This window comes from Anolis sagrei, chromosome 1 (genome assembly GCF_037176765.1).
Source record: "Anolis sagrei isolate rAnoSag1 chromosome 1, rAnoSag1.mat, whole genome shotgun sequence".
Taxonomy (NCBI): Eukaryota; Metazoa; Chordata; class Lepidosauria; order Squamata; family Dactyloidae; genus Anolis; species Anolis sagrei.
In genome coordinates this window covers 142559196-142577348 of record NC_090021.1, presented here as the reverse complement: position 1 = coordinate 142577348, position 18153 = coordinate 142559196, and the positions used below count along the sequence as shown (strand labels likewise).

Here is an 18153-nt window from a genome sequence, read left to right as displayed (position 1 = left end):
GAAGCCAACCAGAATAAGTACTTAAATTGGAGACCACAATTTAATACAAGTTGCTATAGGCTATAGTATATGTACAGTATATTCTGGGAAAGGAATACCTCTTGAATATGTGTTGGCTTAGAAAACCCTATGAAAAATTCATATAAAAGAAAATATTCTCTGAGTAATATTTGACACCGCCTAGTAAAATTTTAATTTAGTGTTAGTGGTACTAGTGAAAGTTAGTTGTTCTGTAGTACTCCAAAAGAGCTGTTTGCGTATTTCATTCTTTTTTTTCTCAGTCTTTCTGGAACCAGAAACCTTGGACCTCTTTTTTGATCTGTATCATTCCCTCCCACCGATGCTGTCCCAATTAGTAAGTATATAATAAATAATGATATTTTGGTAGAAAATGTCTTATAACAAGTTATCATAAGTGCACATGTTCAATGTGTTAAATGAAAAACACACTTACACATTGTCCCTCCTTAAATTTCACTCCTAAGATAGGGTTGGGCCAGATTTCAACTTCTAAATTATAAATATAATCTATATATTACTACACTAATCATTAAATCACATCCAACAAAGATATGACTGGCACATTGCTAATGAGTTTGCTGCTTTTGCAATGACTATTGATGTACAAATTACAGGTAAAAATGGGATTCTTTATAACAGAAAAAGGTGTTTGGGAGTGGAGCATTAAGTCAGAGGTGTGTGAAATTATGCAAGCAAATAGGAAGGCTTTTCTTCTCCTTTCTTTTGTAATACTAAACCTTGGGTTCATCCTGGGGAGCAGAATGGTGTAGACTCCAGAAGAGATAAAAGGAAGTGCTGTTTCACACAGTAAATTTATTGGATTCCCCAACATGGAAGCTAGTCTTAAATAGTTTTAAAGGGACATTAGATAAATACATAGATGATAAGGCTGTTTACAACTACCAATCAATGTGTCTACATATTATTTAAGTATCAGAAGCAAGGTTTATGTGGGCTTATCCAGAAAAGAATAACATTATTGGAACATCCCAGTTCATTTTGTTTTCATTTTCCCTGCATATTCATGGCTGTGCATTCAAACCATAGGGGTGGGGGGGGGGATGGGGGGAAAATCACAGGTTTCCCCCATCCCTTGTGTTCTTCTGCCTTCTTCTCTCACTATTCACATGTCACATCTAGATGCAGGAAATATTGTAGAAATTGATTATCATCAATTTCCTTTTAAATTGTTACTAAGGAGTTGCATTCAAAGTGTTAAAATGCTTTAGCAATATTATATTAGTTAAGCATTAGGATACTTTTATTGCTAGCATTCCTCTTTCTTATTCTTGAGCTCTGTTGAATCTCATGTCCTGGGAACAGTCACTGTGTTTCTTGTGAGAGGCCACCTTATCCAGATTCTGGGTCGCTGAGACAGACAGACAGACATGGAGAGGTATTGGGCTAAAGTGGGACAAAAATTTCCTTGTACATGCGAGGAGTTCCCAAGGAATACTTCACATTGGGGAAAATGTCATGTAGATGTCACCCTCCATTAAATCAGAAAAGACAGGAAATAAAACAGAGTTTCTGTTTTTTCCAATCTGACTGCCTGGATCCTGAATGTCTATTTTGTAGGATGATCTTGTGGCCACCATATCTTATTTGTGGGCTGCTTACAAACATCTGGTTGGCTAATGTGGAAGCAGGATGCTAAATTACATACACCATTGGTCTGATTTGTCTGTGATCTCCTTATATTTTACGTTAAACCCTTCAAATATTTGTTTGTTTTCTAGGCACTTTCCTGCTTAGTTCAGTTTGCTTCTACAAGGCGATCCTTGTTTAGCAATCCAGAACGTGCTAAGTATCTTAGTAATCTGATCAAAGGAGTAAAAAGAATACTTGAAAATCCTCAGGTAGATATTTTTCAACTTTCTCACAAATTCTGGATATATAGTATTTGGCAAAATATCTGTGGTACCACAGCAATTTACTGTGAGTGACTAAAATGTTTGCATGGTTATCTTTTTGAAATGCTTTTAGCTCCTTAAGTGTTTAAGGAATGCTAATAAAGTGTTTATAGCATGAAGGACATCTGTCATTCTTGTTTGGCTTTAACATTAGTTGGCACATGGATACATACAAACTTTATATTCACAGGTTGAGAGCGAACCAACCAGCTGCAACAGTGCAATTGTCTGGTTTCCTATCTATCACATGGAGTTAACTATCTGAGTTTCAACATTTCCTATTCCATAGCTTCTATTGTCCCATTAAATCATCTTTCAAGATCATTTGCAGGGTGATGGTTTATTCAGTCAGTCAGTAGCCTTTATTTCGGTCAACAAACCATCAGCTAAGTCAAGTGAAAGTAGAATGATGAAATACAACAATTAACAATTCATAACATCACATTTGGCTTATAATTAATAAAAACAAGTATCACCATTCGCTATCGGATGAATGACTGTATAATCTAAAACAGGAACTGATTGCAAATTAATAATAAGTCTCCCGAGTACTCTTTGTTACACTCAGCCTTTACAGGTTATTCATGAAGCACTTGTGGCTTTTTGCCGCTGCAAACAGAAATTTGGCCTCCTGTTCCGTTACCCTTGATGATTTATTGCAAACTAATTTACTGCTTTTAAAATACAGTCAGCCCTCCATATTTTGTATATTTGACTTTTGCAGATTTGATTATCCACGGATTTGATTAAAATGTTTTCTCTATGAAACTCTGGGTCTTCCAGTATGGCTTAATGGGCAATTTCTCCTGGAGGTTGATCATAAAGTCGTGCTGGAGGACTTAGAGTTTCCTAGATAGAATACCTCTCTAGAAATCTCTAGGTCCTCCAATACAATTATGTTGACAATGTCTGGCAATAGTTGACCAGAGATTTATGCTGAAGAAATTATAATCTCTAGAGGTGTCTTCTCAAGTTAAAAAGCTTTATTTTTCACAATTTTTCACCTGTGCCCGTAACCCCAGAAAATGTGCGGGGCTGGCCATTTGTTTAGGTGCATTTGTGTACATTAGACAAGGACTAATTCATGCTGTTTTGTTTTTTGTGTAATTTAGGGTTTATCTGACCCTGGTAACTATCATGAATTCTGTCGATTTTTGGCTCGGCTGAAAACTAACTATCAACTGGGGGAATTGGTTGTTGTAAAAGATTACCCAGAAGTTATTAGACTGATAGCCAATTTCACCATCACTAGTTTGCAGGTAAGGTAGAAACAGAATCCAACCAGCTGAAAGTGGGTTGGGTTTGTATATGTCTTGATGGATCATGATGGGTTTATTAAAAAATGAGTGTCGTCTTATATGTATTAGCAACATTCTAGAAGATCACCAGTTCTTTTTAAAAAAAAAACATTTTTACATAACATTGGGGCTTTGGTTTTAATTGAGGCATAAACAGAAAGGGAATAAATAACAATACTGTGTATATTACAATGTTTGTAATTGCTCACATTGGGCTAAAGCATGTTCTAATGAAAATCTCATTTTGTTTCTTTCTAGCATTGGGAATTTGCACCAAACAGTGTTCATTATTTGCTAACTCTTTGGCAGAGAATGGTTGCCTCGGTGCCTTTTGTGAAGTCATCAGAACCTCATCTATTAGATACATACGCACCTGAGATTACAAAGGCATATATTACCTCTAGACTGGAATCTGTCCCTATGGTCATAAGGTAAAATACAATAGCAGTTTCCATGGGTAGAGTTGTCCTACTTTAAACTTGATGCTTCCACAAGTATATTTATTTTTTGCCAGGTGAAGTGTACCCTTTGGTCTATACCTAATACTCCAAAAAGAGCTTGTGAGGACTCCTTTTTAGCTGTTCCACCTTGGGTGCTGGTGGTTGTTGTTCTTGTTGTTTTAAATATCAAGACTATCACCATGTCCCAATAATTTATGTCAAGCTCCCTTTTTTTGCTTATAGGAAGCTCTCCTCGGAATGTTGACTTTTTCACTTTAAACTGGGAGTGTGTGGCTGTCAGATGTTGAGGCATTTACCATGATTTTCTGATTTGTTACACAAAATTTAAAAAAAAATCTGTTCCTGGTTTGAAAGTGTTTTTCCTGTTTAATTCTGTTCCTATTTTGAAAGTACTTGTTCTACTCCAGAAACTTTGTTTTATGGTTGCCACAAACTATGTTGAATTGGTTGAGACTCGATGAAAACTAGCAAAATGTGCTACAGGATGCCCCACAAAACAAAGTTTTTTGTAGTTTAATAAACCTTTCCATGTTTTTTTAATGATAGCCAGGAACAAAAATCATGTCACATAGTGTTCTTACTCCCCCCCCTCCTCCTCCTCCTCTTCTTCTTCTTCTTCTTCTACTACTACTACTACTAGTGTTATCTTTTGGTCTGGAATTTCAACCTGAAACTTTAACAGCAACAAAAAGCAAATTTGTGGTGTCAAGCTGAGGGACACAATGATTCATAGCTGCTAGATACAGGCAGCCATACACACACCCAAACAGCATATTTGTATTGATTTCATTTCTATACAGACAGCATGTATATCTGTTATTGCTCAGATATGCCTTTTTTGAATATAGGATTCTGTAAAAACTGAATTATTACCCAAGTTTTATCATCTTAAGGTCTCCTTTGTCCATTTTCTATCTCACTTCCATCCTTGCTTAGCCCTCTGAGAAGGCCTCTCATAGAACTTCATTCTAGTCCTCTTCCATTTTTCATCTCTCCCTCCGAGGTAGCCTTTGTATCTATATACTGCCCTCTTGTGGTTGCATCTGAGCACTGCATACATACATACCTATTTATTCTTTTTTGGGGGCCCAACCCCCCAATGGGGTGGGTTTTTTAGTTGACACCAAGCTAATATTATAGGTTGGAGCATGAAGGATATGTGTACGAGTTTAGTCCAGATCCATCAAGCCATGTAGGAACCTTTTTAAAACAAACATATAAACATACACATATACTTTCACATTTTTATACAGGCAGTCCCCGAGTTTCCAACACCCATTGTTATTACTACACAATCTAACACCCTGTGTTTCAAATCCATTTGAAATATGAAAGAGCACTTATTATATGTATTATACAGGCAGATCCAAGTTACAAACATCTGACTTACAAATGATTCATAGTTAAGAACATTGTTGAGACAACAGGAAGTGAGAGGAATCTACTCCTTGGAAGGAAATTCACTCCTGAAAGACTTATTATCAAGGGGGAAAGATGTCTCCACTGAAGCTTCCTCACCAATCTTTGTTTCCACAACAAGCCAACATTTTCAAAATCCAATTCTCACAGGGACAGAAAGTGTGGTGAAATCTTCTGAACACGAGCACAAACAGCGAAAAAACAACACAGGGATATTCACCCTTCCCTATTTTATCCCAAGCTCCCCCCTATATATATTTGGCTGGAGTTACACTTAAAATGTACCTGATCCAATTTACATACAAATTCAGCTTAAGAACAAGCCTACAGAATCTAGTTTGTAACTTGTAGACTGCTTGTATATAGCTATGGCAAAAAATGTTACTATCATCAGTTGGCTTCAACTTAAGATGAGGGTATATATGGTGCTGTATTTTGGATATCATAACAGCAGTTGTCTTTTTGAAAGCTTGAGGGAAAAGAGTGCTTTTGTTTCCACGTACTGTTTCTTGGTTACAAGCTTGAAGATGTTAGCCAGAATGCTTTAAAAACATGCCAGTGTTCAAAGGATATTACTTGCACTTTTTCATATTTCCCAGAATGATGTTCTTTTAAACAAATGTTTTCTAGAGATAGCTTGGATGATCCATTGGATGATACAGCTACAGTATTTCAGCAGCTGGAGCAATTGTGTACCGTTAGCAGATGTGAATATGAAAAAACATGTGCTCTTCTTGTACAGCTGTTTGACCAAAATGCACAAAACTACCAGAAGCTGTTGCAGTCTTGTAGTAGAAATCCTCTTGCAGTCTCAATTCAAGAAGGTAAGTATGCATTATCTTTTTAGTTACAGTTAAGTACGTCCATCTTTTCTCTATTGTTGAAGTTTGTTGGCACAGCTTGATTTTATTTATTTATTTATTTATTTAATATTATATTTTTATAGTCCTTTTCTTCCATGATAGCTCATAGCATTTATTAAAACAGAAGGCAGTTAAAATCAGTTCTCATAATGAAAAACAAGTAAATTGTCAAATTTCAAATAAATTAAAACAGCACTGTCCTGCTTCCAGAGACAGAATCTATAATTTGTTGCCTGTGCCTTTAAGGATATTGGGGGGGGGGGGGGGGGGGAGAGCTCAAGCCTGTGCTCCAGAAAAGCAGTTATTTTACAGTTCGGCAGATGAGTTAGAGCAGGGGTCAGGAACCTTCGGCCCTCCAGGTGTGGTGGACTTCAACTCCCACAATTCCTTGGGCCAAGGTAAGCCTTTGGGGCGAATGCCGAGCCTCAAGGAATTGTGGGAGTTGAAGTCCACCACACCTGGAGGGCCGAAGGTTCCCCATGCCTGAGTTAGAGTCTAGGTATGGAAGGAAACAGAGGGATAGAAAGTGCACAGAAATTCATGTCCAGTTGGAGATCAATAGTCATATAGAGTTATGTAGATAAAAGTAAGATATAGATAGTGATATTGTGGCATAGATAGTAAAGTAATAGTAGTCACATCTAATGTCTATATAGTGAAACAACAGCAGTCACATTTTGAGTTTAAGAACAGGGCTTCAGAAGCTTATAGGATTTCCTTTTCACAAAGACTCCGCAGTGGCAACTAGGGAAAGGAGATTCAGTTTGTTTCAATAAAACATTGTTTTCCTTTACATATAGCCTCCGATCTGTTTTTGTGTTATAATTCCTTCCAATCCAACCACATAGCAACACAAAGGCAGAACAAGCACATTAAACACTGTAGGTTGAAATCTCTTCTGCAACAGTCAGTTAATTTTCAATATCCTGTATAAATAAAAAGGGTTTTACTCATTGATAAAGTGAACAGATAAGTGGGCAGAGTAGACATGGTAGAGAGTTCCACAACCTGAAGTGGTAACCTGCTTATGCCGGTGCTGGGATCGAAAGAAAGCCCTACTCTAAGGCTCCCAAAACTGGATGAGTTATATACAGGAACACGCAATCTGTTATATTTTAAAAAATAATAACAAGTATTTTAATATGTGCTTGGAAATGGAATAGTGAAACCTTGGTAATGGGAGCTATATGTTCCCAGCAACCATCCCCTCTCGAACTGCAGCATTCTGGACTCGTTTATGTTTCTGAACACTTTCCAAAGGATGTGTTACAATAATCCGTTAACTGCCTCTTGACCTTGGGACAATGATCCTACCCAACCGATCAACATCCCGATAGCATCACAATGCCAGGAAGCCAATCGGATAGGACTGCAAGATGGTGTCACAAAGCTAAGTCTGAGTATCAGTATGTGCAGTAAGACACCATTTACCTCTTTGAAAAATTCTACTGTGGGGATGAGGGGAGGAAGAACCCCACCAAGAGAAGCAGAACAACAACAACAATCTTTATTTGTACCCTGCCACCATCTCCCCAAAGGGGACTCGGGACAGCTAACATGAGGCCAAGCCCAAAATTACAGTACAGCAAAATAAAATACAAAGAAGCAGAAAATACCATCAAAATAAATACATGCAATAACAAAATAAAATAAACAATTACAAAATAACATGAAAGAGAAATAGAACACAGTGGGCGGGCCAAATGCACTAGGATAAAATTGATTAAACCCCAGATGAGATAAGTGGTGGGAGACTGTGTTTCTGAGGGAGGAGCTCAAAGGAACGAACAATGGGGTTAGACCTTCATTAAGGGCGTCGGGAAAGTGCATCATGAGGATGGAACTGTAGTTGGAACAGACAAAATATGGAATATATGTTCACTCGCCAAAGGCACATTGGAAGAGCCAAGTTTTTAGGTCTTTCTTAAAAGCTGCCAAGGTAGGGTCTTGCCTAGTCTTACTAGGTAGCAAGTTCCAAAGCCGAGGAGTTTACTATGAAGGTCCATTCCAGCCAAAGAGAAGGAATGGGTTGATCATGGTATGTGTCACCATGGTCAGATTGAACATCTCCAGCAAACTGTGAAATTTCTTTCTTTCTTTTGTGCTACTACCATATGAACAGGTAATTCACATGCTCGTGAGAATATTAACCAATCACTCTGACTACAAGTAGCTATACTAACCACAAAGCTTTTATATGTAGTTTATTTAGGGTAGCATTCAAACAAGAGAAGCCCAAGCTGCAAGAATGAGCTGCTGGCTTCTTCTAGAGATCATTTTCTGACTTGTAGCTGTTGGGAAGACAAGCCAGAATTCTAGGTCCTGTCAGGTGACATGAGAGAAGCCTCCCACAGGATGGTAAAAGCATCCCTGGGCAACGTCCTTGCAGACGGCCGATTCTCACACCAGAAGCGACTTGCAGATTCTCAAATCGCTCCTGACACAGAAAAAAAAGTTGGCCTAAGGCTCTGAGAGACCAAGTTTCGAATCCCAACTTAGCCATGGAAACTCATTAGATGACTTTGGGCCAGTCACACTCCCTTGACCTGAAAAGGTGGCAAAGGCATAACCTCTCAAAACAAACCTTGTCAAGTAAACCCTGTTATAGTTTCGTGTTACATTTGCCATAAGTTGAAAGCACCTTGAAGGCACATAGTAACCACAACACAATCCCAACTATAGGTGTCTCGGTACTGATCTTATTTCAGATAATGCATGAATGTGTGCCTATACATTGTTGGAGATTCTCAAGGCTTATTTGATTGTGTTGTGAAATCTCAATTTATCTCTACACTTTGCTCTCTGTTCTTTGATGAATATCTGAATAATCTGTTCACTCAATACAAACTTGCCAGGCTATTAAAGTATTCTTTAGAGACTCTGCTTAGAGTGCCCCATCTTCTATGCTAGGTGTGACATGCGATAGATTTTTAAAATGCGATGTCATAAATCTGGAACAGAATTGCAAATACCATTAATTTTCTTCTCTGTACTATTTTTCGTTTGCTCTTCAGCCAAAGAAAGGTGACAGAATGTAAAAACAATATACTTCATGTATGCAAATAGGAAAAGAAGTAACCTTGGGCACCAGTTCTTAAAGTTACATAGCAATTTTTCTAATGACCAGCTGGAACTGAATGAAAACAGTTCAGGGAGAGAAAGTGCCCAATTGAATGCAATACAGTTGATTTCTATTCAGCTAAACCATTAGGATTGAGATCAAAACTGGTGTTGTTGGCTCTAACTCTCAAGTCTTAAGTATGTTGAGTGGAGTTCCTATCATGGATACTCCAATGCCTGCTGCCTGGTGGTGCAGCAAATGAACTTTGCCTCCTCCTTCCAACCTATTTGACTTTGTCAGCTCACTATTATGACCTGGAAAAATCAAGAAAGAGTGAAGTCCAAAAGGCAAAGAATCCTTTCATAGTAGGGTGTTAAATTGCTGTTATGGTACAGAATGCTCATTGTTAAAAACATTTTCATTAGTCAGTCTCAGTGCTGGCAAAGTATGAGCCTGTTGCATTTTTCTGCAAGACAAACACATCTTCTTTGGAATTGGTAAAATAATCTAACTTAAGGGGCCCAGCAAGGATAATCAGTTCAGAAGGTTTTTCTCCTTAATCTGCCATTGGAGTAATGTTATATTAATGATTGTACAACTTTTGTCCCTTTGAAATAATGTCAGTACATAAGCATGCCTGCTCATTTTTACTGGGTGACCATCTGTAAGATACTTTCACCTAGTTAAGATCCTAGTCAAGCTCTGGGATTGGAATAATAACACTAACTTATTATAATGAAGACCGAGATATTTTAAATGCAAAGCTCTCTTAATTCCAGTAAAACAATATAGAGATTATTATAATTAAAACTAGAGACATATCTTTTCAAATCAATACCCATTTAATGGTTCAGGAAAATTAAGCGCTCCGGATATTTTGTATCTGAAGCTGTTTGATCAAAGCAGTTAGCCATTTTCAATTATTTTAAATGCCTAAAGGGGTATTTTGGCAGAGAATGTTGGCATTGCTTTATATCTGTACTATTCTTAATGTAGTATTCATTTTCTTTTCTGTAGTCTTAACACTTCTGTTAGCACAGAACAATAAATGCTACCTCCCTTAGTTATACACACTTTAATTTCAATGTTTAATGGCTTTTAATGTTACAAAATAAGTTAATATAATATTAAGACCTCATTTTATTATATTGTCTTGCTCTCTGTATTGATTGTGATGCAGTCATGGTTTGCTAAAACAATAATCCCCAAGAAATGGGTCATTAACAGTAGTTAACGATTACTTGTGATCTATGGTAATGACTGATTTCTTTGGGATTATTGCTGTTATAAAACATAATTACAGATTATTACAGCAATAATTATTTTGGTAAAGAAAAAATATTCTGTTTAAGCAGCTGGAAAAGCAAATATACTCAGTGTTTTGAATAGAAAAAGTACACACGAAAAATTATGGTGGAAAATGAATTTTATCTTCTGTGGATAGGGACCAACAAAATATCATTAGGTGAAGAGTCTGTGTGCTCACAGAGGTACTTTGTAGTTTCATCTTAAATTTTGAAGAGGTTATCAATCCATGTTACAACTTTATAAATTTCCACGTTGTCAGTATTTAGCCATTCAGATATGGTGATGCTAGACCTAAAATTGTAAAATTGTACTTAATTGAGACATATTGTTATACTTTTTCTCAAATAATTATTTGATTAGAATCAGTCTTAATTTTTTTTATTGTTGTTTTATTGTTTTCTTCCACTCCCACCCTCCTCTCCTTGTACATGCAATCTTAATGACAACAACCAAATACACAATAACAGCAAAATTACAAGATTAGTTTGCTTGCTCTTTAAAATGCAGGACTCTCATATTATTTTTTTCTTCCATTGAAGTATTTATGAATTGCCTTTTGAATAGTTCAAAGTGATTAACACAAAATCAAAGCAGTTAACATGAAAGCACTATTTAAAAACCCAAACGTTCATACAAGTACACCAGTAGAGATTTGCAGCCTTGCAAAACTCTGATACGTGTCCTTAGCTATTGTTCATATCTGATGTGTTACCCTTTTGTCTCCCCCCCTTTCTTTTTTACTTTCTGTCTCTGTCATATTTTAATTTTTAAAAACTTGAGATGAATATGGATTTCAAAATCTGAGCAGTTAGTTCCAGAGCTTAGGAACCATCACTAAAAAGACTCTGATTTTAACTGCTCTTCTCCAAGACTTTTGCACGTGTGGACCACTGGGAGGCATTTGTAGCTTCGTTGATGTAGAATCCTATAGGGAGAGCATATCCATGTGATATGTGTGTTGTAGACTGTGTGAGAATTTACAGTTTAAGACAGAACACTGGCTATAAACTATATTATTTTAGTTAGTACAAAACTAGATGGCTATGACGAATCTCCAGACATTAGACAAGAGATGATAGATAATCTGTATCATGCAAAATGATTAAGTTATCTTAAAGGGCAGCTAGAAATAGAAAAGCATTGCAGTGATCAAATCTAGAAATGTACAGTATCTGTAATACTATTTGTATTGCTTTAGAGTACAGTAAATAGAGGAATATGGTAAAATGTGGGAGAAAAAAATGGATGAGTGGGTGAATTCGAATGTTGGAATGTGCTAGGTACTTCTTGGCTGCAGAGGAAAGGGGAGGGTAGAGGAGACAGGGGGAGTCGGAGATTTGTTTTCATCTTAAGGTATGATGAGCATTGCCAAATCTTCACAAAGCTTTATGAATCTACACTTTAAATCTGTTTGTTTATTTTTGACATATTGTGTCAGCAAAAGTCAATTCATTCAACCACATTTGAGCACAGTATTTGGCCAAGCTATTTAGAGCATTGATAGATTGGTAAATGTTGAAATATTTTTGACTTTAATAACATTGATGTACCAGATAGAAGTGGAATTGAGGTTAGAAAAAATTAAGCTTCAGTGAGTTGAAAACTAGGTAAGGTGACAGCTCCAGAGCTTTCAAATCTACCCCTAGGTGTTTTTTTTAGCAACCTGCATGGTACCACATTTTTTTTTTAAAAAGGTTTAACCTGAAAAATAGTCTGAACACTCTCATACTATTTGAAAATGCATGGTTTAAATCAATGGTTCTCAAAACTTGATCCTCAAGATGTTTTGGACCTCACCTCTCAGAAATCCTGACTGCTGGTCAAATTGGCTGCGGCTTCTGGGAATTGGAAGTCCAAAACATCCAGAGGACCAGTTTGAAAACTGCTGAAGTAGATTGTCCACGCCGCAGAATATTGCATTTCTCACTTCAAAATATTCACCAGTTGTGATGTGTACCCAAATGTGCCAGCACAGCCTGCAGAATTGGCCCATAGGGGTGAATATTGGCATCTTTTGTTTACCCTGATCCACTAAATCCCAAATTCCAGAAAGTCCCCCAGACTGGAAGTGGCCACTCCTGGCTCCTCCAGCTTGAAACTTTGTGGCAGCCATTCCAAAAGGAAGGGATAATGCCCTCAGTGATGTTCTCCATTTCTGATAGGTCCTGTGTCCCATAGAACATAGAGACACTGCAATTCCTTCATTAACTTTATTGGAAGATTTTTTTTTAAGCATGCAGAACCAAGCGACTAGTTTTAATGTTGACAGAGAAAGGAGTAATTTCCAGAAAATGTCATGACAAATGGTTATTTTATCATATGTTGGATGAGTATGAGATGGCTGTTGATCTTTAGCAACAAGTTTTAACATTTTGGAAAGGTAAAGGAAAATATTGGAGAATATCCACATATCAATAATTCCCAAACCAACATAATACTCTATTTCACCATGCAATAGTCACCTTTCTGTTTACTTTTTGTGTTAAAAAAAAGAGTGTATGTGTGCAACTATTAAGTGAAAAAAATATCATGCTAGTCTTATGTGCTAAAATTACTGTACTGCTGGCAGATGAACTGTATATGGACTATGCTTTCTACATTACATGACATACTCTACCAATGACCTAGCTGCCCTTTCTTCTTTCAGCTATGACTCTTCACTGGGTTGAGTCTGAAAGCTGGTACTATCACTCCCTTCAACTTTTGGACTCAACACAGCACTTTTGGACTCGAGAGAGTGATAATACTGGTTTCAGATTCAATCCAGTGAGGAGCCATCATTAAAAGGGGAACAGGCAGGCAAAGCTATCATGGGTACAGTAAGTCATGTGATGAGGAGAACATGGATTATTCCTGCACAAGCTAGGATGTCAGCAATACATTGGCATAACTCACAAGATACATAAATTATGTGAGGAGAGGAAAAAATACCAGTTTTGAGACCCAAAAGAGGAGGTTTGATTATTATGTTGTAGTGATTATTATACAGCGAAATACAGTAATTTTGTTACATTTTCAAGTGTCTTCATTTTCCTGTGTGTCTGGTGGAAGGTATACAATGGTAAGAAACAAAAACATAATATACCAATTTAATCTCAAAATTGCTAAGTAGCTCAGTGAGTATTGTGATTTGTCCCTCATTCCTACAATTTATCAGTCACACTTGTAGAACAGTTTGAAAAACATTCAGATGCTTTAATGGAATTAATCTTAAAAAAATTGTATAATCTGTTTTCTTTTTTCTGCTGCATCTCTAGGACGCTTAGCCTGGCTTGTGTATCTTGTTGGGACTGTTGTAGGAGGGAGATTAACATACACCAGTACTGATGAACATGATGCTATGGATGGGGAATTGTCCTGTCGGTAAGTGGGTATCTTTGTCATTATTAGAAATGTAAATAAAATGAAATAAAAACTGTTTATAGAGACAAGGTGTTTTGAAGGCAGAAACCTTCAGATACAGACAGGTGAGTTCACAAGTTGTCTACGTATTATATCTTCAGGACTGTATCTGCTATCATGTAAAATAAGGCAGCAGTGGAAACCCTTGAACCATTAGGTTTCTATAAGTTTTTTGGGCTGTATGGCCATGTTCCAGAAGTATTCTCTCCTCACGTTTCACCTGCATCTATGGCAGACATCCTCAGAGGTTGTGAGGTCTGTTGGAAACTAGAAAGATTAACAGCCCAAAAACTTACAGCAACCCAGTGATTCCGGCCATGAAAGCCTTCGACAACATCTTTAACCATTCTTACTAAATTTCAGACATTCCGCTCCCCGCATGTGATGACTGAAGAAGAGGTTTCAAAAAACTATGATAAATTTCAGATTAGTAACTAAATTGAAGAGCACCAACTTATCGTGGTTTAGGCATTTGAGACTAGGGTTTGAATCCTTGCTTGGCCTTGGAAATCACTAGGTAACATTGGGCACATCAAATTGTTTCGGCCTTAGAAGAGGACACAGTCAACTCCCATTTTAAAAAATCTTGCCAAGAAAAGCCCATGTTGCCTTAGAGCATGTGTACTCTAAGGCAACACAAGTCCTGTGGGCTGAATCCATCCCACCACGTCATTTTATGTGGTTCTCAGGGCTTTCAATGACAGGGCAACATACTTACATTTATACAGTCTTAGAATTACAAATGGCTCTTTGAAGGCAACCATATGGCGGATGTGGCCCTCAGTGAAAATGAGTTTGACAACCCTGCCTTAGAGCCACTATCAGTCAAAAATTACTTGGAAAATATACCATAACAACAAAGCCAAATTCAATTTGTGACTAAGGTTCTAAGCATTGCCCTGCAACTCTATTCTCTTTTTAATGTGACAAGTAAGAATTATACCATAGATAGTGGTCTGATGTTATCTTTGTGGAAGCCAAGAGCATGTAAAGTATGCCAAAACAAAAAGAACTACTTGCTTGTGTCGTTTTAATTTTCCATACAGCAAGTATCTTTCAAGCCTGGCAATCTTAGGGCATAAGTTATTACTGTGCAAAAGTCATTATTCAGGATGTATAGGCAAATAACTAATTGCTAGAACTGAAAGCAATTACTACAAGCACAGGGAATCTTGGATCATAATTTGGTAACATGGATACTACTTGTTGATAGTACACACACTTTCATTCTGTTTGGATTCAGAAATGGCCAAAGTAATTAATGTGAAGAGAAGTAGCTACGCAGGCACCATCTGTCAGGAAATGTTATCTTGCCTCTCACTTCTTTTCCAACAATTGGTGCAGAGGATAAACACACTTATTGCAATTATGACTACACAGACATTTTGGAAGAGTTCTAGTTCTAGAAGACTGTAACTTTACAGTAGCTATAGAATTTTCAGTGTCTTTAACTAGATATCAGCAGAAGAGAAGTTTTGATGAGTGGAAATTCATCTAATTGCTGCACATTTTCCTCGGAATTTTCTATTTACTCATCTGCACTTCAGCATAATTTCCCTTAGATCCATTATATTAATGGGACTAACTCAAATATTGATTTACCATCCAGGAACTGATTCATTGGTTGTAATCTGTTTGAAAGTAGCAAGTGGTTTTAGGCCTTATAATTTAGAGTAGCCCTTTTTTCTTGCTTGAATTAAATGTGATTAAACTCTACCACATTGACTCATATCAGTGAACAGCAGTAGCTTTAAAAATGGTGTGAAGAATGCATATTATCTCTTTTCAGGAAATGATGAATTTGAACTGCCCTGCATATACTGTTGTTTTGAGTGTTGAGGATGAAAAAAAAAATCTTACAGAGGTTTATTCATTTCAGAGTCTTCCAGTTAATTTCTTTGATGGATGCTCAGTTACAGCGCTCCAGCAATGAGAAAGTGGAACTTGCAGTGCTCTGGTTTTTGGATCAGTTCCGCAAAACATATGTAGGAGATCAGCTGCAGAGGACCTCAAAGGTAAGTGTTTCCCCTAAACTACTCACACAGTTGTTAAAAACATCCTGTGTCTATATCTGCATATGTGCAGTACAGGGCAGTACAGGTAAAACAGAAGTTGGCATTATTCCTCATGTACTGTTATATTCATGAGCAGCCTAGTTAGTTTCAAAAGAGGGAGACGTCCTGAATGTCGTGATCTGCTAAATTCATAACAAGGAATGGAGAGGCTATTTGAGTGATAAAACTGCACTGGCGTTGCCATTTAGGGTTGCTGAATTGGTACGTGTGCATTCCCTATATATTGTGTGCATTCCCTATGTTGTATTTCGCAGCAGGGTATACAAGATTTTTTTAATAGTTCTATTCTTTGACAATCATTTGTGCAGTTTGTATTGTGTCTCTTGTATTTGTTAGCTTTTTCCTAAATTTTAGAGGAAGAGGAAAAATAAATGTATGTTTTAAGGAACAGATTGTCCCTGTACCACGACTTTAGGGGAGAATCAGATTAGATTATAGATTATGAAATGGTCCTGAAAAAGATTGAAAAATTTGAGCTCCAAACTGCAAATATGGCAGTTATGAAAATTTTTAGTTTTGATTTCAGTTTCTGTTGTGATATTTTGTTTTTGAAATGTTTAAGTGATATAATATATACATTCTTTTCCTGTGCATAAAATCATCAGATTATAATTCTTGTTCGAACCTTGTCTACCTTGGTATTTTTGTGCCTGTAAGTTTCTTTTCACCACTCTCCTTACATATATACAGATTGCTTGCTAATCTGTAACAGGACACATAGGAAACGGTTTGTGTATGTATGTGCCTTCAAGTCGCCTGTCGACTTATGGTGACCCCATTAATTCATAGACAAGGAATACTAAGAGGTAATTTTGCCCAGTCCTTTCTCTGAATTATAACCTACAGCTTCCTGGTATTCCATGTTCTTTACTATACAAGTACTAACCACGACTGAACCTACTTAGTTTCCAAGATTTGAAAGGCTCTGGTGCTTTAAAGATATTTAGGACCTCCAGGAAACAGTTTATTTATTAGGAAATTCTACCATTTGTATCAAGTCTTCTCCATCTTACCCATCCAGGTCTTGAGTACTCTGCTATCAAGCCTCTCCCTACCTATTATACCATAGGTATTTAAAATGGTGGTTTGTGAGCAAATGAAAGGTCACAGAATTTGGTTGTTGTTTCAGTATTGCTGCGGGAAATGCTTTCATATAGCAAGTAATTGGATAAGCATATATTTTAGTTTGTTCCTCATTTTCTAAATTTAACAGTGCGACGTGTTATATAGTACAACTTGGGATCTGTGCAGGTAGATCCCAAGTTATGAACAAGATATGTTCTGTAGGTTTGTTATTAAGTTGAATGTGTTTGTAAGAGGAAGAGGACATTTTAAAGCGTAACTCCAGATATTTATACACACACAGACACACACACACATACATGCATGCTTTGGATAGCAGAAGGAAGGGTTAATACTCTCTGTGCTCCTGTTCAGAAGAATTCACCTCACTTTCTGTTCCTGTGATGATTGGATTTTTGACTTGTTGTAGAAACAAGATTGCTGATGAAACTTCAGTGAATAATAACTTTCAGCGGTGAATTTCCATTCCGAAGGGCAGATTTCTCTCATGTCCTGTTGTCTCAGTCCCATTTGTAACACTGAGTTGTTTGTAAGATGGATGTTTGTAACTTGGGGACTGCCTGTATAGATTTGTACTTTAATGTCTCTTACATGGCTTGATGGATCTGGACCAAACGTGAGCAGGTTTAAACTGAAACATTCACCCCTTTTGTAATGTAGCCTTCATTTTTAATGACCTACATTGGTGGCCCATGAGCCTTATAATGTAGCACTCCACAAGTGGGAAGTGTGTAGCTAGAAGGGCCACCTAAGTTGAAGCAATGGCAAATGGAAGAGGACTACAGCGTAAGCAGAGAAACACTCTAGGAGTCCCTCTTAGAGAGCCTATCCACTGATAAAGAGCCTCTCAGAGGGCCAGAGCCTTACCATGAAGATGTTCTGAGAGAGGCCTTCTCAGAGTGCCAGGCAAAGTCTGAAGCAAGCAGCAGAAAGGAGGCAGATGGCGGCCCATCTGACCCGGCTTCTGTGCTTTGAAGGGGTAGTGGGAGAGGTGATGACAGCCTCTGAGGAGAAGGTGAGGCTGGCTGCCAAGATGCTAAGGTTGCAATTCTGGAATAGCAGGGCCTGGGGGAGAGGATGGTGAAGGGGAAAGCCTGTGAAGGCTCTTGCTCCTGAATGGAGTTGAGGAGAGGGTACCTGTTTGAACCTGCATTTGGCCCTGGGTTCATTGGACCTGTTCATAAAATTATCAAACCAGCAATTGAGTGTTTCTAATAAATAGCATTAGAAAACGCATAGCCAAGAAACT

The 18153-nt window shown here is 37.4% G+C and overlaps 1 protein-coding gene across 1 annotated transcript in view; it reads left to right on the top strand.

The window, feature by feature from the left end:
• Nucleotides 1-18153, top strand: part of RANBP17 (RAN binding protein 17) — a 189727-nt gene that overhangs the window by 25195 nt on the left and 146379 nt on the right. Inside the window, exons 8-14 of the mRNA XM_060786264.2 lie at nt 282-355; nt 1761-1880; nt 3047-3193; nt 3491-3663; nt 5743-5936; nt 13602-13707; nt 15626-15761. Of these exons, the coding sequence (XP_060642247.2) occupies nt 282-355; nt 1761-1880; nt 3047-3193; nt 3491-3663; nt 5743-5936; nt 13602-13707; nt 15626-15761 (950 nt within the window). The remainder of the gene's footprint in view (nt 1-281; nt 356-1760; nt 1881-3046; nt 3194-3490; nt 3664-5742; nt 5937-13601; nt 13708-15625; nt 15762-18153) is intronic.